Source organism: Phycomyces blakesleeanus (assembly GCF_001638985.1).
Source record: "Phycomyces blakesleeanus NRRL 1555(-) unplaced genomic scaffold PHYBLscaffold_14, whole genome shotgun sequence".
Taxonomy (NCBI): Eukaryota; Fungi; Mucoromycota; class Mucoromycetes; order Mucorales; family Phycomycetaceae; genus Phycomyces; species Phycomyces blakesleeanus.
Window position 1 is genome coordinate 1,224,966 of NW_017265147.1, and position 23,555 is coordinate 1,248,520.

The 23,555-nt window shown below is 33.6% G+C and overlaps 7 protein-coding genes across 7 annotated transcripts; 2 read left to right on the forward strand and 5 right to left on the reverse strand.

The window, feature by feature from the left end:
• Nucleotides 1-685: 685 nt before the first annotated feature.
• PHYBLDRAFT_187559 (hypothetical protein) lies at nt 686-2,988 on the reverse strand (the record flags this gene model as incomplete). The annotated part of the gene is made up of 7 exons (XM_018439392.1): nt 2,372-2,988; nt 2,004-2,148; nt 1,791-1,860; nt 1,205-1,496; nt 1,059-1,137; nt 869-955; nt 686-741 (listed from the first exon to the last, which is right to left on the reverse strand). The coding sequence occupies exons 1-7, from the start codon at nt 2,714-2,716 to the stop codon at nt 686-688; spliced, it is 1,074 nt and encodes a 357-aa protein (XP_018290266.1). The 5' UTR covers nt 2,717-2,988.
• Nucleotides 2,989-4,888: 1,900 nt separating this feature from the next.
• On the reverse strand, nt 4,889-5,861 carry PHYBLDRAFT_71186 (hypothetical protein; the record flags this gene model as incomplete). The annotated part of the gene is made up of 3 exons (XM_018442425.1): nt 4,889-5,017; nt 5,047-5,106; nt 5,748-5,861. 3 exons carry the CDS (start codon nt 5,859-5,861, stop codon nt 4,889-4,891), a joined length of 303 nt encoding a protein of 100 aa, XP_018290267.1.
• A 1,624-nt stretch (nt 5,862-7,485) lies between these two features.
• On the reverse strand, nt 7,486-8,161 carry PHYBLDRAFT_147200 (Homeodomain-like DNA binding domain-containing transcription factor; the record flags this gene model as incomplete). Its single annotated transcript, XM_018431814.1, has 2 exons — nt 7,486-7,930; nt 8,016-8,161. 2 exons carry the CDS (start codon nt 8,159-8,161, stop codon nt 7,486-7,488), a joined length of 591 nt encoding a protein of 196 aa, XP_018290268.1.
• A 412-nt stretch (nt 8,162-8,573) lies between these two features.
• PHYBLDRAFT_71184 (hypothetical protein) lies at nt 8,574-14,042 on the forward strand (the record flags this gene model as incomplete). Its single annotated transcript, XM_018442424.1, has 18 exons — nt 8,574-8,853; nt 9,039-9,132; nt 9,255-9,502; nt 9,706-9,798; nt 9,880-9,973; nt 10,123-10,259; nt 10,423-10,489; nt 10,606-10,705; nt 10,799-10,916; nt 11,228-11,251; nt 11,374-11,389; nt 11,480-11,570; nt 11,675-12,024; nt 12,213-12,224; nt 12,325-12,604; nt 12,673-12,728; nt 12,823-13,291; nt 13,356-14,042. The coding sequence occupies 18 exons, from the start codon at nt 8,574-8,576 to the stop codon at nt 14,040-14,042; spliced, it is 3,216 nt and encodes a 1,071-aa protein (XP_018290269.1).
• A 330-nt stretch (nt 14,043-14,372) lies between these two features.
• On the reverse strand, nt 14,373-15,374 carry PHYBLDRAFT_182011 (hypothetical protein; the record flags this gene model as incomplete). The annotated part of the gene is made up of 3 exons (XM_018438548.1): nt 14,373-14,817; nt 14,918-15,198; nt 15,327-15,374. The coding sequence occupies 3 exons, from the start codon at nt 15,372-15,374 to the stop codon at nt 14,625-14,627; spliced, it is 522 nt and encodes a 173-aa protein (XP_018290270.1). The 3' UTR covers nt 14,373-14,624.
• A 270-nt stretch (nt 15,375-15,644) lies between these two features.
• PHYBLDRAFT_187561 (hypothetical protein) lies at nt 15,645-17,830 on the forward strand. The gene is made up of 6 exons (XM_018439393.1): nt 15,645-15,968; nt 16,223-16,331; nt 16,451-16,733; nt 16,894-17,063; nt 17,183-17,337; nt 17,408-17,830. Exons 1-6 carry the CDS (start codon nt 15,683-15,685, stop codon nt 17,683-17,685), a joined length of 1,281 nt encoding a protein of 426 aa, XP_018290271.1. The 5' UTR covers nt 15,645-15,682; the 3' UTR covers nt 17,686-17,830.
• A 1,896-nt stretch (nt 17,831-19,726) lies between these two features.
• Nucleotides 19,727-20,992, reverse strand: PHYBLDRAFT_71181 (hypothetical protein; the record flags this gene model as incomplete). The annotated part of the gene is made up of 6 exons (XM_018442423.1): nt 19,727-19,859; nt 19,903-19,987; nt 20,281-20,321; nt 20,373-20,488; nt 20,651-20,766; nt 20,938-20,992. 6 exons carry the CDS (start codon nt 20,990-20,992, stop codon nt 19,727-19,729), a joined length of 546 nt encoding a protein of 181 aa, XP_018290272.1.
• Nucleotides 20,993-23,555: the final 2,563 nt, after the last annotated feature.

Consider the following 23,555-nt stretch of genomic DNA (forward strand, 5'->3'; position numbering starts at 1 on the left):
CTGATATTAAGAGAATCACAGGCTTTACAAAAAATAAATGTGTATGTAGGTGTGTATAATTTGTAATAATAGTAATAACAAAGGCCAACTTGTGTATGTGTATGTATGTCTGACTGTCTGATTGTCTGACTGCCTGCGTGTGCCTGTTTGTGTGCAGTGCAAGTGCAAGTGCAACTAAAAGTGCAAATTCAAATTCAAATGCAAGTGTGCAGATGCGTTCTCTCTTTTGTTTGTTTTGCTGTTGTTGCTGTCGTTGGTAATTGTGGTGTTATCGGTTGATGTGGACGCGAATGTGTTTGTGGGTTGTGAGGGATGTACATTGGAAAGATATAAAGACAAAATATATAAAAAAAAATAAAAAACAGATAGATAGATAGATATATAGATAGATAGATAGACAGATAGATAGATAAAGACATACACACACACACACACACACTTACACTCATATACAAATATAGAGGGGAGGGGGGGGGGAAAGAATAAAGATAATGGGTGAGTTGGAGGGTGTTAATTATAAGTGATTCAGTAGGTTGATTGTGCGTAGGTGGTGTATTGCATTGCATTGTATTGTATTGTATTGTATTGTATGTATATATGTATGTATGTGGTCGTGGTTGTAGGTTGTAGGTGCAGCTGTGGTTATGAGTGTGGGTGTGAGTTGAAGAAAGAAGGGAGGTTCTTATCACAGCACATGATCTTCAAGACCATTCGATTCTTCATGAACACTCGTCAATTCATCTACGTATTTTTAAGAGAGGGATTACAAGTATAGAAAAGTATAAGTTACATAGATACATAGATAGATGTGTGTTAAATATGCAATGCAGTGTAAATGTGATGTAACGAACAATAAATAAAGACTTACGGGAATTGGAGTTCAGAGATGTTACTGGGTGGGTATTGTCTGTGAGGGTTGTAGTCAACCTTAAAGAGCTTCCAAAATTCCCAATATCTAATGCATATATATATATTTCAACTCATTCTGTTAATTTACTTTGTACTTTGTATATAGACACTTAAAATAATCATATAATATATAATAATTTCCAACAAACCTCCTATTTCTGTCAAAGGCACCTCTTGCTCTATTACATCTGGTTTTACTGGTCTGTCCTTTTTAAGCATTTCCAAGACCTATATATAATATATAATACATATTTAGTCATTGTTCAATATCGATACCTATATAAATATATATTACCTCACTGGCTTCTATGGCAACACTATCATCAAGATCAGCATAACTTCTACACAATGGGCATTGGAAACCCGGGTGGTTGGACAGCAATGGGCGGACACATTTGTAGTGGAAGGTGTGAGAACAAGGAGCGACAAATAGAGCCTGGAGGGGCGCGATTGCATAGAGGCAGATGCAGCACTCGTCAATGTGTGTATTTGAAGCGTCACCATCTCCGAATCCCATGGCGGCATCAAGCACGCTCACGTTGTTGGGTGGCGTTGTAAGATTGCGCAGAGTTTGAAATGTATTGAGACTTTATATAACAATAATAAATACCGCACACACACACATACACACATATATATATAAGGGGAAGGAGAAGGAGAAGGAGGATATAAAGATATATAAAGAAAGAGGGGGTAGACAGACAGATACATAGAGAAAACAAAGGCAGAAAGTTAATAGACAGATTTTGTGCAGTGCAGTGACACGACAGGTATCAGAAATAAGGTCTTTTTTTTTTAAAAAAAAAAAAGGAAAAATAACCACATTATCCCCATCTCCTTTAACTTGATACCTTTATATATTTATATATTTATATATTTACCTGTAGGCGTTTCTCTTCTGTTGCTTGTTACGGTTCAATTCTACTCGCATTTTGACGCAGCGATAGATCTCTATTGTATATAGAGATAGCCAGAAATTTGTTAACAGCTAATAATAATAATAATAATAATAATAACACTAAATCCAGCAGAAGAGCAAGAACAACTATAGTTGTATACATATTGTTTATGTAATGTATGTAATGTATCTGTACCTTCTGCACCACCCTGGTAGTCAACACCAAGCTGAACTACATCACCGTCACTCAACTGGAAGGCCCGTGATTCTTGGTTAGGTGGACTGAGTCGAGCTTGGTTCAAGAATGTGCCAGACGAAGACTTTGTGTCGCGAATGTAAAACTACCGTCACACAAGCCCTGTGAGTTTTCTTTTCTTTTTTTTTTCACTTGCCACATTTGTGTTGTAAACACCCATACCCACACCCACACCCACACCCACACCCATACCCATACCCAACTCATTCACTCATAACCACATATTCATATTTGTACCCCCACACAGTAACAATAACAATAACAATAACAATAACAATATTTATATCATATTATGTGTATATAGTTACCTTATTATTGTCTGACCATATCTCAGCATGACCTCGACTGACTACCTTGCTTTTGAAAGTAATTCGGGTTTGTGAAATGTACTTGTCTGTAAAACGACCAATCTTCAAAACCGTCCCGTTTGCTACGTCTCTCTCAATCACACCAAACACAAGGGATCTTGGAGAGTTTAGGTGTGGTACAAGACGAATGCTTGGCGGAGAGACATCTTTTGAGCCATTGTCGCTGTTACTGTTGCTGCCGTTGGTGCTGCGAGTACTGGATTCAGTGTGATGAGAATTGGCATTCGAGTCTGTAGATGGAATAAGACGCGAGGCTGTAACGGTAGACAGGGCAGCTGTAAGCATTTGTTGTTATATTATGGCTGTGAGGTGTGGTTTGTTCAGAGAATAGATAGATAAATAGGTAGTATGGCTTGTGTTTCTTTCTTTGCCTTGAACAGCAGCAGCAATAAAGAGTAAATGAAATATAAAAATGAGACTACGGTCAAGTGTTTGATATCGACGGTGTATTCAGTACGGTAAGACAGTCAAAAGAAAACAAAAGTATGTATGTAGGTATGTAGGTATGTAGGTATTTATGTATGTAAGAGATAAGAAGGTAAAGGCAAAAGGCAAAAGGCAAAAGGTAGAAGAAGCAGAAGAAGAAGAAGAAGTGGGGAAGAATTAAACAAACAAAAAAAAAAGAAAAGAGGAATTGAGATTAAAGAGAGTGGAAATTCAATAGTGAATTTGAGCTTGTATTTTTTTTTTTAATTTTTTTTTAAAAATAACTTTTTTATTATATATTTTTTATACTATATTATATATGTTTCTCATTTTCATATTATTTATTTTATTTTAAAAGTGTTGCTGCAGCTCAAAGGCTACAATTGGTCTGTTCTTTTATATGTCTATCTATCTATCTTTATATACATACATATATAAATAACTGTAGTGTGTAGTGTGAGTACCTATTTTATCTATGTATGAAAAGTAGATAGAATGTTTACCCCTCCCCCTCCCAACTCCTTCTATTATTATTATTCATATCTCTCCTCTCTTTCACACACACACACACATGTAAATGAGCTCAACTTCATTCTAACAATAGGGTAACTTTCCTTAAAAAGCTCTTTTTTTTTCTCTCTCTCTCTCTCTCTATATATATATATATATTATTTATTTATTTATTTATGTAACCATGACAACCTGTTTCAATAAGGCTCTTCAAAGATTAAACTCACTTTTTGGTTCAATATGTAAGTAAAAAATTAAAAAGCATTATTCTTTATAAATGTATAGAAATTCAATTCTATTTTATTCTATTTTATTCTATGGTATTGTATCCAATTATATTGCGTATTCTGATTTTGCTACTTTTCGAATATATATATATCTATATTGGTGGAGTTCACTGTGGACACCAACCAAAAGTGTAGATTCAAAAGAAACTAAAAAAAAAGAAAAAAGAAAGCGAGCTTGTCCGTGCTGACTTGTATTTGGATTATTTTTATTTGACTCGCCGTGTAACCATAGATCCTGTCCATTGTACTTATTCAAGGGTTCCTTTACAACAACAACAAAATAATAATAGTAGTAGTAGTAGTAGTAGTAGTAGTATTAGCTTGACAATGGACATACTTGAACAACATTTGTATAGAGATTTTTTTGATTGTATTTATGATTTTGAATATAGATAAATTCTTAATTTTCATTTTTTAAAAAAAAAAAAAAAAAAAACAAAAAAGAAGATTACTTATGAACTTTATTATTTATTTCTTTCTTGAAACATGGATTTATGTACAAATCGTATTCCTAATACAGACAATTGGTCAACAAAACCTCTATCTTGACAATGATCACTACAAAACAGAAAACTAGATCTACTTACCCACATTTCTTTATAGGTGTGTATAATTGAGTACCTTTCTTTAAATTATTTGTATTTATCATGTACAAAAGTAAGAATGAAACATGATATATATATATTGTGTGTGTGGCTGGTAAATTGGTCTTTTCTTTCGTTCGTAGAGTAAAATTTTACCAGTCGTGCTGCTTCCCAAATATGAGGATTTTAAGAAAAATAATAATGGTCAGGGCGTAGAGGAGGGAGCTTTTACACAAAATATTTTACTAGTCGGAAGCCAGCGTTTCCTGTTAGGGTATAACGCTTTGAAGTGGCATGTTATATAGCCATTTTATCACAATCTAAACTAGTAACGTAAAATCGTATGTATAAAAATATTTAGTTAAAGCCAGTAGTCCGTATTGCATTAGAGAGCGTGTGGACTTGTAACAATCTGGCTGTAATACCATCGAGTTAATGAACCGAGTTAGAAGTGGAATAATGGTCCGGGTTATTAACAAGTCTCAATTTTTGTCTTCTTGCTAAACTTGGTTCACACCACGGTTCACTACTATAGGGGGTGTACTCAACAGTATTGACAAACGTGTCTAGAGATGTCAAAACCTCTAGCTTCACTATCGATTCTCACTTTAATCAACTGTTTGCTATGTCTAGTATACTTGTTTTGGCTTTTACAAAACCAGTATAACTTCTAGAACTTTCATGCTGGCATATTCCCCTTTCTTTAAGCCTTTTGCGTTCAATGCACCCCAATGTAATCCGAAACTACCTCCAATGTACTTTCGTCTCTTGCCTTCTTTCTAAGACTATACCAACAATAAAACATTACTCTGATTAAACACTTGATAAAGATCAGCTCAAGATCGAGCTGCTTCAGTGGCTCGTATCGCTAAAACAAGTGAAAAGGTTGTGATCTGCGATTGTTGCATTGATCCCATATCTGTATTGATGTGTCTTTGGATAAGCTCCGCTTGTACTTCTTATAATCACAAGTTCTGCCGTTCTTCATTATTGTTTGTATTCATGGCTCTGTTGACGCTATCTTTATCTCTGTCTCTGTTTGGTTTAGTGGTATGCATAAGCTTAACTATACTATGACAAATTATTTGCTTCTAACAGCTCATTAATCGGTACACATAACCTTCATAATTTAATCAACCAAAGATTTTCTCTCTCTCTCTCGGATCCTAATTGCCTAAACTAGCTCCTTTTTAAAACTCAATTTTCATTGTTATCACAACACAATTCCACGGTGAGAACACTGCCCGAGATATAGTTGACAACGGGCCATATTTACCCGTTTGTGTATGGCTTATTGTCATATAAAATCAACAAACATACTCTACTGTTCAAATATCATCCCTGTCGAAAACACCGGCAGTAAATATGGTTCTGACAGCAAGGTAGAGATCTACTCGCCAGGGTTATCGATACAATTTTACGAACGCGTATGGCGAAATAGATCCAAAGTCTAAATTGTCCCCAGCACCGATTTTAAGCAATTTTTTCTTACCGCTCGGGTGTACTCACAACGAATGCCGTAAACATGTTCAGTCTTAAATAAGCAGTTTCGTTCCAAGTCGTTGGTAGTAATATTACCATGTAGTCTGTTTTGTTTTTTTTGTCATGGCACCATCGAATCATTAGCTATAGATATTCATTGAATTGACTCGATTCCAGATACCCGCAAAAAAAAGACCTTTTAAATTTAATTGGGTATTTGAATAATTTGACATTAGTGCTATCTGTTTATAATAATCTCTTTGTGTCAGTATATTAGAGCCTTGAAAGGCTCTTACTGCGAGACTTCTTCCATTGTATACTACTTTAAAGGTTACAAAGAGAAACTAGTGTCGAAGAATAATCTTGCGCATTCTTTTTTTCTTACGGTGTATACAAATGAGAGAGAAATTAGTGCTTAATTAAGATTCCACTATAAAACACACTTTGAAGCCTAGAAAACTTGCAACAATCTCACTAAATTCCGCTTTCTTCTTCTATAGTGTAGCCATTTGCTTCCTCAAATTCATACTTAAATCCAAGGGATTGTAAGATCGCTAATATTGGGGAGACGACATTTTCAGGATGGGGCACGATGTTTCTATCTAACTGGACTCATTAATTGCGACTACCTGTCCGAGACCCGGTATCTTTAACCCTTCAGGGTAAAATAGTGTGTCCTGAAAATATGTCTTTCGTTCCTGCCAATGTAGTTGTTTCTGTGAACACATTCCTTCAATTTCTCTTTTAATCCTCCAATCTCCTTGACTAGCTCTTTAACTCTTATACTTTTTCTACTGTCTAACTTCTACTTTTTCTCGTATTGCTCCTTCTCTTTGTTTCTTCTTTTAATTCTGTTTCCTTCCTATCTCTGTAATTTTGCCTTTTCCTACTACCTCTGTACGTATCAGCTTACTACCTTGTCCCCACACTTTGTGTGTTTATCTATCTATCCCCAGGCACCCAACTCTAATTCTTGTAAGATTTACGGCCTGTATTTGGGCAACTTCATAATAAAGTACTGTCTCATGCAAAAATCAAATCCTGTATAATCAATTAGTAGTCCTGAACTTAGACTTGACAATAAAGGAATAATGATTAGTCACAAATACACTATATCAATAGCCAGTTATGTAGAACAGTATGAGCTGCTGTCATCAAAGTGTGACGCAATCTTATTGGATATTCTACTATTTATTGGCCTTCTTATGCGTATCATGTCTTTCTCTTTCTTTTATCTACTTATATCCCCAGAGTATAACAGCACCAAATGGTAAGCAATCCCCATCCACTCTTTTTTCAAAGAACAAAAGAATGTCTTTATACGAATATTATGTATCTTTAGGAACCAGATAGAGGTATTCCATGCCTGCAAAAATGTCACAGTTTGTAGTCCAGTAGAATCAAAATGTCGTCTCCCGCCAAGAAACGTCGTCCCCCTAGAATCAGCGATTACATATTTAAAAGGATGCTTTTACACTTAGCCGAAGCTATTATCCTGCCTTATATTAATGTATTTTTATTATGATAAGTATGAATCCTCAGGGACCAGATATAAGTATTTGATACCAAACAGCAAGACACTATTTGTTGTCTGGTAAAAGCAAAACATCGTTTCCCGTCAGAAAAGGTAGTGCTCCATCAGAAAATGTCGTCCCCCTAATATTAGCGTTTTATATTTAAATGGATTAGGAATTTCAGGACACATCGTTTTGCTCGGAAGGATTGGAGAAAAAACATCGGACTTCGGACAAGGAGTCACAAAAAATTAGTCCGGCAAAAAAAAAGGTAGTGCCCCATCCTGAAAATGTCGTCCCCGTAAGATTGTTGATTCCGGGTCAGTTTGCTGCCACTTTGGACCCAATCGTACCGTTACTGATTTTTTTTCCTCGCTACTCCTTTCCACTGGCTGGAATTGCGCCTGTTTAAGGGAGAGATTACGCTGAGTTGTCATGAAATTGTAAACTGTACTACGAGAAACACTGAGATCTACAAAATTTTGTTTCAAATTTTCTACCACTTCAGTTACAACACCAGATGGATTGTCATCAATGTAATTTAAAAGAAATTTCTTATGTTCCTCCCCAAGGGTACGACGTCGACCTGATTTTTTCTTTTTCTCGAAAATGTTTTCAGGGTCTTTGTAATAATGTTTGACCCAACGCTGGGCTGCACGAACATGAATACCCAATTGTCTTGCAGCTGCAGCAGCACTTAAGCACTCAGTAAAAAAATGAATGAAAAAATCTAGTTTTCTCGTCATCAGAGTAAAATGTATATCGTCGCGTATTGAATAACTCCATAGCAACATCTTCATTATGCCTTTCAGCTGCAACTGGGACCATTGGATGAATAAATCTTTCTAGAGATTTATTCATTAGAAATTGAGTATGAGAACTTATTGTTTCGATAGCAAATAGCTCTTCGTCAGCAACAAGATCCATGGGCTCAGCTTCATTCTCATCAACAACACGTCCTTGTCCATCCTCGTAACAGAAATTGCACACTCATTTTAAATGTCTGTAAAATAAACTGTAAATTGAAAAGAGAAAAAAAAAAGAAACAAAAAATCTTGCACGACATCAAACTCAAAACCAGCGACTTTTCTTTCTGAAATGACTGTAAATAAAATAAAATGAAAGGGCCTTAATTTATACTTTCTTTTTTGGTTTATCAACTCAGCCTACAAATCAACTCCGTGTGGATAAAGAGAAAAGAAAAAAAAAAGAGTACACAACAGGGATACACATGTATCTTTATCTTTATCTTTAAATACATACATACATACGTACATTTTGACTATTAATTTCTTTCTTTCTTTCTTTCTTTCTTCTTTTTCTTGCGATTCTCTTAACCATGAAATGGCAGAAAATACGTGCAAATCAAAGAAAGACAGTCCTGGCATTCATGTTGCTTGTGTACACAGCCCTCTCACATGCAGCAATGACAAGTTCGACTGTTAATTCTTCACTCTATCTTGAACCGGACGCATTTCCGACCTACCGCATTGGAATTCTATATCCTGATGTCACAAAACTCTTACCAGCCGACGTATCACTCCGGAATATGATAGTTGCAAGCGAAACAGCCGTCCATATGCTGGTAGATAAAGTCAAGGCAGACAATCGATATCCAGGTAACATAATATATTGAACTATTGAATTATTGAACTATTTGCTTGCTATACAAAATCTAATATATAGATATATATATTTATCAAATTTGAAATGTTCTTTTTTCTTAAAAAAATAAAAATAAAAAAAAATCACTCCGCCGTTTATGAATATTACTGCTATAATCATTATCTTATATATATAATAGATTTCAATATAACTATTGTACGATACTATTCTGACGCTTACAATCAAGGAAAATCATCCTGGGAAGCAACCGGGATGATCGAAGATGGAATAGAGTATGTGTTACTATCGTTACTAGTACTATCATTAAATACTCTAAATCAACAACCACTGTCAAAGAAATAATAATAATAATAATGATAATAATAATCTTAATATTTATTTATTTAATAATCAGTGCAGTCGTGGGAGATATTTCTTCTGGGTTGACCGAGATGTCGGCCTCCGTAACCGGTATTTGGCAGCTCCCGCAATGCTCGAGTTCTGCTGCAGAACTTTATCTTTCAGACAAGGACGCCTTCCCTTATTTCTTTCGCACCATTGTAAACAGCAATCAGTTTGGAGAGGCGACCGTGGACTGGGTTTATAATATGAACTGGACATCCTTCGCAGTTCTCTACTCAAACGATTATGTTGGACAACAAGGTCTGTTTCTGTGTCTTTTTTAATTTTGTGGCCTCTATCAATTTGGTTGGAACCTATACAATCGGTTTATTGTCTATTTTGTATTTTGGTTTCAAAAAGTAAAAAGGCCAAAAAAAAGAAAGAAAGAAACAATTCTAACACGTATTTCCCACACACACACACCGTCCTTTACATAAATATATATTTTCATAAACAAAAAAAAGCTCTTTTTAGTGTCACTGAAAGAGCAAGTGCTTTAGGGATAGATCCCTTGGTCCAGGTATCTCTTCATGATTATGAAGATTCTCATATAAGAGGTAAAGACCGACTTGCATACACATAAAACATCTTAATCTGATGAAAATATTCATTACTTAAAATAAAATAAAATAAAATAGAGTCTTTGTTAATACTTGCTGAACAACCAACAAGAATTGTTGTGTTTCCCGACCTCGATCCAAGTCACCAAGTTCCAGTTCTCAAATTGGCTCAGTAAGTATACAAAAAAGAAATAGAAACCAAAAACATAAAATAAAATAAAATAAAATAAAAAGTACGCCAAGGTTTTATCTCCAGATATAGTATGTAGTACCATCTACCACCAAAAAATAGAAGAAAAAAAAAGACTAAAAACAATCCAGATCTATGGGCCTACTATCTGAAGGATGGGCCTGGATTATAACAAATGATATCTCTGAAGAACTCAAGGCATCAACAAGTTCACCCGAGGAATATGCTTTATATGACGGCCTCATGATGATAAGCGGTTTATGGGACTGTAAGTAACACAAGAGGCAAAGCGATATTAATTCCTTGGATATTTAAGAGTCAATATGTGTGTGTGTGTCTGTGTGTGTGCGCAATTCGACATTGATCGACAATTATAATATTTATTTTTTGACAGATAGAAGTATTAATATTTTGATTTCGATTCTTGACAGTGACAGGACAACCTGCCTATGATGATCTAAAGAAACGATGGGAGAATGAGCCTGTGCCAGCTGAATTGTAAGCTTTTTTTTTGGTTGCTTATTTTCCATCTCAACTAGCCATGAAGAAGAAAAAAGGAAAGAAGAGGGAGAGAGGGACAAAGACCAAAAAAAGAATACAGTAATTGATCAAAGGATTAGCACCGAACCTAAATTGTGGAAGACCCAGGGCTTGTCGTACAATGCGCCCGAGGCTTACGCTTGTGCCGAATTATTGGTCTTGGGCATGGACAAGGTAAAGATCATAAAAACAACAACAATAGGGAAAGGAATAATGAACAAAGCTATCAGTCACTAATTATAACAAAATCAAACAAATAAATTAAAGGCACTCAATCTTTATCCAGGTGGTCGAAGTAAAGGATTATCTGATCTCAAGGCAAGAACCTTTAATTCTAGCAACATGACACCTACATTTTTCAATATGAATTATACTGGTCCAAAAGGTATTTATTTTACTTGTATAAATAATTTTATACACATGCGTAAATAGCTATATAGATAATTATATACATTTTATATAGACATTTTATAAAAAATAAATAAAAATAAATCATTTGCAAATCAGCAAAGTGTATTTAACCTGCTCTTTCCAAAAAGGGTAAAATATATGTATAATTACAAGAGATAAAATGAAAATGAAAATAATTCGTATAATAGATTTGAACTATTTGTGATTAATTAATTAAATACATAATTGTATTTGGCCCTATATTTTATTTATTCTTTGCCTATCTTTGTGTATTTTTACTTGTAGGTCTTATAGAATTTTCATCTACAGGTAAGCACACAAGCTATAGAAAATTGGATGATTTAAAGCATACATATATATGTGTGTCTGTGTGTGCATTCACTAACAATTAACTTTACTATGTATATATGGCTTTGATTCTATTAATAAAGGGGACACTACAAAAGGGTAAGTTAAAAATATATATATATAATTTTTATCTTTAAAAATCAATTATAATTAGTTGATATATATATATATATGCGTTTAAAACTAAAGGCATCTGAATTTTAGATATTTTATTCTGCAATACATAAAAAGTGGAGAGGTCCTTACATACGCAAATATCATTGCAAATGTATATGAATTGGTAAAGGGTCCACCAATGACTTTTCTGGGAAACACTCTCCATCCTCCTCGAGATTTGATGAAATACAATTGCAAGTACAACAATTTTATATACAAAAAAAATAGACTTTAGTATCAATTAACTCGGATCTTTGTATTTTATTCATCTGTAATTGTATAGCTCTGAATCCAAGTGCAGACAAAGCAATCGGTATCGTTATCCTGGCTCTGACCATGTTTGGAATCTTTTGTTGCGTTGTCATGGTGATCCTTATCGGACTCTTCCGGAACATAAAACCAATCATGGCCGCCAGTCCGTTTTTTTGTTACATCCAGTTACTTGGCCTTGCAATGTCATACCTGTCCGTTACCTTGTACATTGATATGCCAACACCCTCCAAATGTATTTCCAGAAAGTTCATTATCACCATTGCATTTGTTCTGGTCATGACAAGTATAATTGCTAAGAACTATCGGTAAGAATTCATTTAAACGCACACCCGCACACACTTGTACAAAAGTAAAACGATAATTCTCCAGTGAGATTTATTTATATCTAACTTGGTGTCTTTTATTAATACACTTCTTGTATTTCTGTATGTATGTGTGTATATATGTATGTATGTATTATATATATTTGTACTTATTATCGTCACTACAAAAGAATCTACAAAATGTAAGTCTACAATTAACACTAAATTACTAAAAGAAAACAAATAAGCTATTATACACATACACGTGCAGGTACTAACAAAAATATATCTGAATAACTATAGTTTCCAAAATGTATTCACTGTTCGGACAGCTCGTCTCAAATCACTTTACATGATGAGATTTGTGGGTACAAGTACATTGGTTATCGTCCTCCCCCTCATCGTTTGGAACTCTATGTACAAAATTGCTGTCGAAGAAATAGTAGTAGGAACCAGCGATTCCTGCTTTCTCTGCAATTATCCAACTACAACTGCAGATTGGGCTGAGATCACTATTGCCGAGCTAGTTGTACTAATTATGTGTGCTTTCTTGATAATAATATCAGCCCTTCTTGCCTACAAGGTATATATATATATATACACATACAAGGATGCTGGATAATTTAAATAATTTCATTTCAATCTTTCAAGACTCGCAGAGTACGTGGAAAATGGTCAGAATCTAATCAGATTGCATATGTGAGCTAGTAAGTCAAATGCGAAGAAACCAGTACAGTTTTTTCTATTGATGGCTTACTTCTTCTAACAAACTATAACCCTGTTTTTCTTTTAAAAAAATAGTAATGCTTGCTTGGCTGCTTGCTTGGCTACACCTAGTTTATTTCTTGGGTCTGACAATTATCTAGTCGCCATATACCTGAAACTGGCTGCAATCTTGTTCGCTTCAACATTTACTCTTATTGTTTTGTTTGCACCAAAATTGGTGGAGATCGTAAAGCATATTACCGAGAGTAGTTCACTCAACATATGGGGAAAGGCACCAAAGTCTCATAAACCCAACAACAACAATAATAACAATAGCACTAGCCGCGGGGACGGCAATATCACCACAGACGAGCAATATTCAACTGCAAGCTCCAGTGAGTTTCGGATCAACAATTTAGTTGCAAAGAACTTGTTGGACTTTGTAATGGAAGCGTATGAAGGCGTTCTCCCCGTAAAACAAGAATTGAGATTTGATTTATTTTCAATGTGGGAGCTCAAACAATTAATGGTTGTTCCACTCAAACGGTACTTTGTACTTGTTAATGTAAGCGTATATATGTGTGTGTGTGCGTTTATTTATTGACAAATTACACTGTAATATTTTATAGCAAACAGATCAAAGAGCAAGAAAATACACTTACACCTTGTGTGAGCAGATATCAGCTGGAAGAAATATTTACATATTCCGTGTGACTACCGATAAACAGCAGATCTTCTTATTCCAAGTAAACGATCAAATTGCGCTCGACAGATGGATCCAGTGGTTTAAAGGCCCTGGAGCAGACAACGGTGTGCCCTCTGCAGTGAGGATATTGAGTGAGACCAACCATAACAAGGTTGGCGGAGAAAACAATAATCCCCACCACAACCAAGAATACAATCATGATCACGACCATCACTTCAATTATCACCATAGTGATAAAGCGCTACTCAGCCAAGCTGCGGCACCCATCACGACTTTTGGATTAATGGAACCAGACGACATTCAGATGGTTCCTTCGAATTTTGTAGCCCAACGATCTTTTGGAGTTGCAAGCGCACCGAGTACCGACCTAATTGGAACATCGACCTCAGACTATTATCAGTCTTCACAGACTGGTGGTGGCAGAAACAGAGAATCTCTTTTCACAGACACAAACCCAAATTACAGCAATCCGTCATATAATCTACCGCAAGACGATATTGGAAGTTTCCAATTCCCGTCCAAACCTTCTCCTCTCTCACCATATTCAAGATCAAACTACTCTTCTCCAAATAATACTACCCCAAAGAGTGACTGGCCAAGATATGATTAGAGTAATAAAATAGAGAGAGAAGAAGAAGAAGAAAGCAGGTGTTACTTTGTTTTATATATACATTTTATACACGCATATACACGTACATATACATATAAAATATACAGGTACAGATATATTTTAATTGCCCAAAGTACACCCATACCCAACTCCATACACCCACACATTACTATTACTATTACTATTACTATTACTATTACCATTATTATTACTATTATTATTACTATTATTATTATTATTATTATTTTCTTTTGCATTTAAACACTAATTGTATTTGCATATATAGATATATGTATGATACAAATGTATATACGAGTGTATGCGTAAAAAAAGTGGTTTTCACTATTGTCTTGCTTTGCTTTATTTCGTTTGGTCCAATAACAATACCATTATTTTTTGTCAATATTTAATTGGTGGTATTTTGTATTATATCCATAATTCACCCACCCAATCTCCCAAACACATGCTTTGAGATTTATCATTATAGAACATCCCCAGGCAATCAAATAAATAAATAACATATATATATATATATATGTGTGTGTGTGTAAAGATACAAAATTTTTCAACATATCTTAAAGGCTAGTGACACTGGATTGATCGACTAGCACTCAAATGTCCCCTTCCAAACACATAGTGTCCAACACCAGCTCCCAGGACAACGGAAATCATCAGATAGCCATTATAAGTCATGAAGACCAGCATTAGCCAGAAACTGATGGCTACCAATGTGGCATAGACACTAGATCGAATTATTTCTTGACGCTTACTCAATCTAAAAATACAGTTAAGTAGATAGATATATTAATAACATTCCAAATAAACAACTTTTCTGTTGTGTTTTCGTTTCGTTTTCTTATCTTTTCTTTGTGTACCTCACAGATTCACGGATTCCTCCAACTCTCAAAGGAACTTCAGACTCGGAAGACTCCAGGTCACTTTCATGGTGGCCGACTTCCATTCTTCCACCTGCTTGTTTTTTCCACTCTGCATCAGCCCATTGTTGATCGAGAGTGCTAGACCACGATCGAAGGTACTCATAGCCAGCAGCGATAGCAAATATAATAAGGCATGATCCAAAAAGACCCAGGGGTGTACTAGTGTGCCAGGATCTAAATACAACACACACATTTTCGACTTGCCAGTTGAAAAGCATCTACAACAGCAGTAACAAAGAAGCGGCAGTTCCAGTAGCAGTAAAATAATCGATAACAGAAAACAAGTTACAGTAAGTACCTTGCTTATAATCAAAACCTATTAAAGATTAACTTGCATTCATTTGACACATTCCGGGCATGTCTCCATGACCTTGGCTGCTAGTGTGTACTTCATGTCCGGCGTGTCCCTCCATTAGTATTATGTTTGAATAATCAGAAAAAGAAAGAAGAAGAAGAGAAGAAGAAGAGCGTGTGTGTATGTGTGTCTGTAGAAAAGACGGAAGGTTTGTCCATTTTTTTTTGTGTTCCTTTAACGCGGGGTTTATTCTATTCTACACACACACACATGTACTACTACTATTATTATTATTATTATTTTGATTTCTTAGTTACTAACCAGTACTCAACTTCTTTATCTTCTAATTTTTTTTTTTTGAGAGATAAAGAGTAATTAGAGATAAATTAATCGATCGACTACAAGAAATGAAGACGTTGGATCAAGTTTATGCAATTGCTACTACATCACGGTTAATAACCATCACAATTGGTGTAATTTCCTTTCTTTTTGCTGGAAGTTATGACACCTCAGCCGAGATTCAATTATCTGCGCATGTAATTCCTCAATCATTCATCCAACGCTGTCTAACTGCATTCTTACGTTGGGATGCACTGTATTTCTTGCATATTGCCGAACATGGGTATGTCTATGAGCAAGAATACGCGTTCTTTCCTGTGATGCCAATTGCGTCACGTTTGGTGGCGAATACAGGTCGGATATACGTTATAAACTCCCATGCATAAGTATATACATGTATATACGCATGCACATGTGTGTGTGTGTGTGTGTGTGTGTGTGTGTGTGTGTGTATATACTATTACATAAATAAAATACATAATAAGAAAAGAGTTCTTAACTACAGTAACTTATAATGTTCGTGGTCACTTGCTTGTCTATTTTACTTTACTTTTATTCATTTTTTGTTGTTGTATTATATTGTATATATATATATATATTCGATCCAGTTCTGTATCCGTTTCAAAGTATGCTGGGAGGTCAGCAATACTCACTACTTTTTGGTGGAGTAATTGTTGCCAATGTCTCGTTTGTTCTTGCAGCTGGATCCCTATTCAAGTAAGACTAAGCCTATTTGATATTCTTTATATTCTTACTTTTCTGTTTTGCTTTGCTCTATTTAATTCACTTATTACTCTTAAACTATACACACATATACACACTCTCTTAATCACCAGACTGAGTCAAAGTGTATTTGGCGGTAATCAGCGGATGTCGTTTGTTTCAGCAGTTGCGTTTTGTATATCTCCTCCATCAATGTTCATGTCTTCACTTTACACCGAATCGCTCTTTGCTTATATGAGCTTCACTGGAATGTATTTGGTTCTACAGTCCCATTATATGAGTGCATCTATAATATGGGGTATTACATCTGGGTTGCGATCCAATGCAATTATATATTCTGGGTTCTTTTTCTATGATTTTGTTGTCATAAGACTTGTTCGTAAACAGGGCATAAAGGTAAAACTAAATACTAGAAATGCAGAAATATACATAGGCAAAAATAAACATATTAATAACAAAGTTTTACAATTCTTAAACAATAATAATGCTTACAATAACGCCATTTTATTCCATGTTATGTCTCATATATGTATATATATAACTATATACACAAAAGCGTTTGTGCGCTGGACTTGTGTTGGCAATTTTGTATAGTATTCCTGTCTTTTCAGGATTTGGACTATTCCAGTACTACGGATACACTCAATTCTGCACAAATGGCAACGACAGGCCTTGGTGTCATGAACGTGTACCAATTTTGTACACATTTGTTCAAAAAGAATATTGGTAAATTACACAGTTGAATATTAAAGTCTATTATACTATTTTAGATACACATTTACATTTAAATCTACCTTTACCTTTACTCACTCAAAATATAATACTAATAGCAACATTTTGGATAGGAATAATGGATTTCTAACCTACTATGAGATCAAACAAATTCCAAACTTTTTGCTCGCTACACCAATCATTACTCTCAGTGTATATGGCTTATGGACATACGCAAAAAATGATTTCAAAGGTTTTTTTACCTTGGGATTATACACCAAAGTCCAAGGTTTGATCATTGTTACTAGCAGCATTCTTTTGTACAAAGTTAACTATATTAATTATGTATTGTTTAATAGAGAGAAAAAATCTTTACACAACAAAAAAAGTAGCCGTATTCATGTATCTGTGGAGTGCGTTGCTCGTCTACACGGCCACATGTATGCACATCCAAGTCATCATTCGCTTCTTTACTTCTCTTCCGCCTCTTTATTGGTTTACTGCTCACCTGTGGATCAATGGGCTGGGCCCATCGGCATCAAAAAATTATTGGATTTCAAAGGGACTATTGTCATATTTTGTTCTCTATGGTTTAGTCGGCATAGTCTTATTCTCTACTTTTTTACCACCGGCGTAGATTACTATCATCTTAATATATATTATATTCTCTACTTCCAATTATTGTTTTTGTCTTGTCTTATTTTGTGTATATAAAATTATTAACATACGGCATTATTATTTAATACTTACTCTTATATAATAAAAAAGGCCTTTAGTAATTTAGCCTTAAATTAAGCCATTTTTATTCGGATTAATTATATTCTCTCTCATTTTATATTTTAGTTCGCCTTTATATGTATGGTGCTATCGAACTTAAGTATCTATGTTTTTGCATTTGTTTCAATTTCTTTGAAATTTTTTTATATGTAATAATCATTCAATCCCCGCTACATGTAGGCAAAAATGTGTGTTCCTAAAGCTTGGCCACTTTCTTGATCACATGATTTTCCGTTTTAGGATAAATATTTTCATGTACTGCCTATGGGAGCCATCAGGATGTTTCAACTTCTGAAAAAGTTAAACTCCGCAAATAAATCTATCAAAACACCCAAACTTTGAAGGGTATCAACTTTTGCAAAAATGAATTTAATACAAAACGCTTCAATAGAATTATAGAGAATAGTATGCTTAATAATTCTATTCAAGGATTTTTTATTAAATCCATTTTTGCAAAAGTTGATATCTTTTGAAAAATACCATTATACATAGATACTTAAGTCCGATAGCACCATATCACTATTAAATTCACATCATGAACACTTTTTTGTAATTTTCAGTAACGTCTTGGCTGTTAAACATCTAACATTTTTGTTACAACAACCATCTCAGTACAAAGAATAAGAAAATTGGGTTACTATTTATAATTAATACCATTAAAACACAGGGTATAAACGGACAAGTGGAGAAAATAGACAAAAATACATATCTAACCATGCATTTTCTTCTTCGTATTTACATACTTCTTGAAAGGGAGTTTTTTTTTAAAAAAAAAACAACTATACAGGACATTAAAATGGGCGAAATAAGTACTGTAATTCTAATGCCTTTAAATAAAGAAACAAGAGTTGCCACATAATAATAATTAGAAAAATAGTCAACAAAATAAGCCTGTATAGTATTTTATTGCTTATATATTATTCTGTAGTCTTTATATTTATCTCTATGTTATTCTAACGCAAAAAAAATACTGGAGCTAGTGATATATTTTCATATTATCTGTCACTGAAAAACATGTATATATATGGTTGCCTATGTAATACCCAATGTCCAACATATTATGCAATTCCAAAAAAAATCATATAGTAAAAGTATTGTACTCCGTATTAATTGACCATTTACATATTGAATTAGAGCAAGTAATGGCCTGTGGACCAAAATAATAATAATGACAATATTAACAGCTGTATTATTTCATTGAGAGTAAGATATATCTTGTCAAGAGGTTCTTGTAGAGAGTAGCAGAAGTGATTATGCAAATATTTAGAAATCAATCGACAATGGATGTTTCACACATATTTTATTATGTCTCTTTTACAGCTTTTAGTATATCCAATTTGGTCACTATATCTAAAGCTTGAGTGGCCATTGAATAAAAAAGAATGAAAAAAAAATGACACGGTTTTACCTGCCTATCTTATTTGCCATGAAAATAAACACAGGTGCATCACACAGCTTTTACATCTTAACGGCTGCATGATTACAATTAACAGACCTTGAACTCAACTTAAAAAAAGATTCATCCTTGTATTCGTTTTCAGTCTTTCTTTTTTTAAAAAAAAAACACACCAGTTCATAACATAGATGGAAGCAAAGTGAGGTGCAAGATACATAGATTTCTAAACCGGAAAACTGAAATAAGCATTTACTCGTCTTTAATACGCACACGCCTAAGTTTTAGCATGTATAATGGTCAAAGAACACCTCTTTTCCTTCCATTTTGGACCAATGCCTCCAGGAATCACAGAATACTTTTTCCGAGACGTACAAACATGGATAAAATTTTTAAAATCCCACTAGTAGCTATAACAGCAAAATATAAATAAAGTTTACCTCCTCGACCATAAGGATTGACAGCCATGTATCAATACACAGCATATTATACAAGCAGCTCTAATATTTTAGGGAACAATTCGCTGCAGAACTGGATCAATCATTTCCATGCGTATATGCGGATGTTGCCAGCCATATTTGCTTTCTGGTTTTGAGTCCCAAACTGAAACGCAATACTTCTCCATGATTCCAGACAGAAATCTTTAAAAGAATCGGCTCAATCAGTTATGGTGCCAACAAATACTTTCGTCCCTTGTTTTTTACTGGACAATGAATCAAACAATCCAAATCGTTAAGAGTACCACCACAATAACCTTTCAACTGGTTGGCTAATAGGCAAAAATATCAAGGAAAACACAGTACCCCAATACATGAACAATAATCGGTTTTGGTTGTGAATAAATGAATACGGTACATTGAAAGATATCATTCTGCACATACACCCGTACTCACGCAAAACAATCGGATCCAGTATATAATCAAATAACACTGGATTTATAAGTTTTTATATTTCTTACCATTTTATCATTTTTCATGAAAATGATTAAACTGCCAACACAAAGCAACTGCCGAAAAAACAAAATAATATTAGTACAGTTGCACCTAACCAAAACTCATATACCACCACAATCCTCATTGTCCACCATAATAACAACGATTTCGCTAATATTTAAAGGCAAGTAGTTATCCCTTTCTTTTATATTGCTTACTCACGCGCACAAACGGCAACTGTACCAAGAATTAATTAGATCTGTACGCAATTTCAGGCAACCCAATTTCTTTGTCATTCTTTCTTTCTTTCTAAATTCAGTGAAATAGATCTCTGTTTCCTAAAAAAGGATTAGAGAACACATAGAAACGCCTATAGAAACAAATAATTTTTGAACATCAAACAAAATACATCGACTCTTGTCCAGAGTGAAGAAACGCATGATGAAGGATACAGCTGAAGTATAGAATAACAATAATGAGAATAAAAAAATGGTTGATACCTTTGGTGTACGGGATGAGGTTAAGGTAATTTGGTCGACAATGAATGTGAATGAGAGAAAATATTTGAGAGTTATTGGATCCTCACTTTGGCCTCCATGAGGTGAATAATTGTAACCTCTTAAAATACATTACCATGGTTGTATAACTTATTTAATTTTATTACTCTTTTGCAATCGTTCAAAATTCTAACTAGACAAAGAATCAAATTGGGGAAAAGCATCGTTTAATTGTTGTGGCTCAAAATTTAAATATTATTTATTTATTTATTTATTGAGCCATGTCATACAGAGGATAAACAAATCGTCTACCTCTCTTGCGATACGTACTGTCTGTTCATACATATTTTCCCTGGGGTAGAAAAGTCCTATACTTTATCTCGTAATTTTATGGTTTTCTGGGTTTCTCCCTTTTTTAAAAAAAAACCGGTTGACTTTCTGTGGTGAAACTACCTATCCTTTAGTTCTTTACAAAACAGGTTTGACTTATTGTGCCATCACAGATACTATTCTCACTCCAAATAAATTTTCTTCACAATAAAAATTCATATTAGTTAAGGGTATTGTGTAACATTTTTTGAACCATTGTAATAACTGTGAATTATCCCAAGAAGCGTATACAATATATAAAAGACATTTATTTGTAAACAGAAACTTGCCCCACCAATAAGTTGACATTCGTTTCTGGTTTGTAGCGCACCTTTATCTTTACTCGACTTAACACGAAACGGAAGCTTTTCGTTAGTACATGTTTTCTATAATAGCAATAATTAAAGACGCTATTCTTACCATCTTTTTCTTATGAGTATTAAACCTTTACAGTAAAAGTATATTTTTCTATCAAAGTATAGACCGACAAACGAAAACCGGTGACCATCACTGCACACGCATATTCTTCTTATTGTTTACCATTTCAAATATATATATCGATTATCTCTATTTTTGCCGATATATACCACAGGGAGCCTAAAAAATATATAAAATAAAAAATCATAATAATGCGGCTTTATCATACAAAAAGAATGCGAGGAATTGATTTCTAGTTGGTACATATCAAAAGTTGCGCTTTTAACAAGTATAATATGTTTTTATAGATGTGCTTGGTAAAATACGTGTGTGCGTGCATGTGCGCATGTGTATGATTGCAGTAAAGTCAATTATAACTTTCATGGAATGTTGATGTGAACATGTATTGTTATTGAAAGAGATGCACACGGCAGAAAAATAAATAAGAGTATTATTTTTGTTTATTCTGCTTGAAAAAAAAAGTCTCCTGCCTCATTCCTCAACAGGAATCATTGCACCAATGACCGTAATAACGGTTATTTTTTCACAGCTTTTCAACCTCTCAACGAAAAACATAAAGGATATCAAATGTATATACATATACCTCTTGTAATTGAGATTATTTGAACAATCTGTCACCTTGGTTAAAGGGCAAATAAGATACTAAAAAATAAATAAAAAAATAAAAAATATCGGTTTCAGTCGGCATTTATAATATTTTTTTTTTATTTTATTTTTTGAGAAATCAATTTTATCAAAAAAATAAATTCATACAATTCTACTTTTCTCGACTTCTACTCATTGTATTTGTATGCTTTTTGGCTCTATCAATAGCTAATAAAGAAGAGTAACAGAAAAGTGGCATTAGAGGCGTATTGTCGGTCTTTAGAATTGTCTCGGAGTTTTAATCATGCTACGATTAGATGTCCGCCGGGATTTGGTATAGTGGGCAGGTTGGTAGAAAATTAAAATGAATTGAATATTGCTGTCCAAGTAGAATATAATAACTATATATATATATTAGAAGAAGAAGAAAAATTGAATTAATCTATAAACAATGCATGTCTTTGCTCACATATTCATCTATGTGATAAAATGATGTCAAAATAAAAAAAAATTGGTGTAGACAGACTAAAAGTTCAAAAAAGGTGCAAAAGAAGAACAAATTTTAAGTCATATCATTGGGCAAGAGTTTTAATTTATTTTGGTCTTTTTTTGAGCTTTTAGTCTGTCCACACCAAGTGATCAAACATTTACCTCTAATTCAGAAAAAAAATTGTGACTACTTCCATATATAATAAAAAGTAAATATTAAAAATAAAAAAAAATAATGAGAAAAATAAGAGGTAAAAATGCTATTGTCTTTAATAAATGCTTATTACAAAAAAATATAAAAGTGAAAATATTAAATGATTTTTTTTTTACTATTAACTTGGTATTTAAACTATGAAGCAATCATATCTATTGCTTTTTTGAGTTTCTATCACTTGCTTTACCTTGATTAATATAAAAGTCAGATTTTGAAAATTTTTATCTTACTTTATTTTGTTGAGAGTCGCGACTGAAAATAATATGCTTGAATAAAGCAATAACTATTATAGCTTCTTTATTTAATATATTAATCATTTTGTATGATTAGTATAAAAACATAACATTTGCCAGAACTATAAAGATAATACTAATCTATTAATTGTTCCCGCATAATGCATGGAATTATTAATCATTGAAAGATATAATCCTACTAAAATATATAATCTTTACCAATTTTTTTTAAAAAAAGTCAAAAGATTCTATCATGATATATAAACCAAAAAAAACACAAACATTTACTCTATTGAGAATTGAACGCCGGATCTAATTTGAAGTAGTAACAGCGCTTACCACTTAACCTAAATATAAGTAAGGTTAAACAAAAATAAAAAATGTATATGTCCGACACAAATGTTGGTGCTTGCAAAATATGACATGTTTACTCTATTGCTCTGTCTAATAATTTTCATGATATGTCTTTGATGTCACCGTACTTTTATAATATATATTATATTAGTAGCTAATTTAGTTGAAAAATTAAAATATTATAATAAGCCCAATATATGTTTCTTTTTTTTAAAAATATAGGTTT

Coding starts and splice junctions, on each gene's coding strand:
- PHYBLDRAFT_187561 (XM_018439393.1), top strand. CDS start 15,683: ATGAAGACGTTGGATCAAGTTTATGCAATTGCTACTACATCACGGTTA. Junction 16,332..16,450: donor GCAGCTGGATCCCTATTCAA/GTAAGACTAAGC, acceptor CTTAATCACCAG/ACTGAGTCAAAGTGTATTTG. Junction 16,734..16,893: donor TTCGTAAACAGGGCATAAAG/GTAAAACTAAAT, acceptor TATACACAAAAG/CGTTTGTGCGCTGGACTTGT.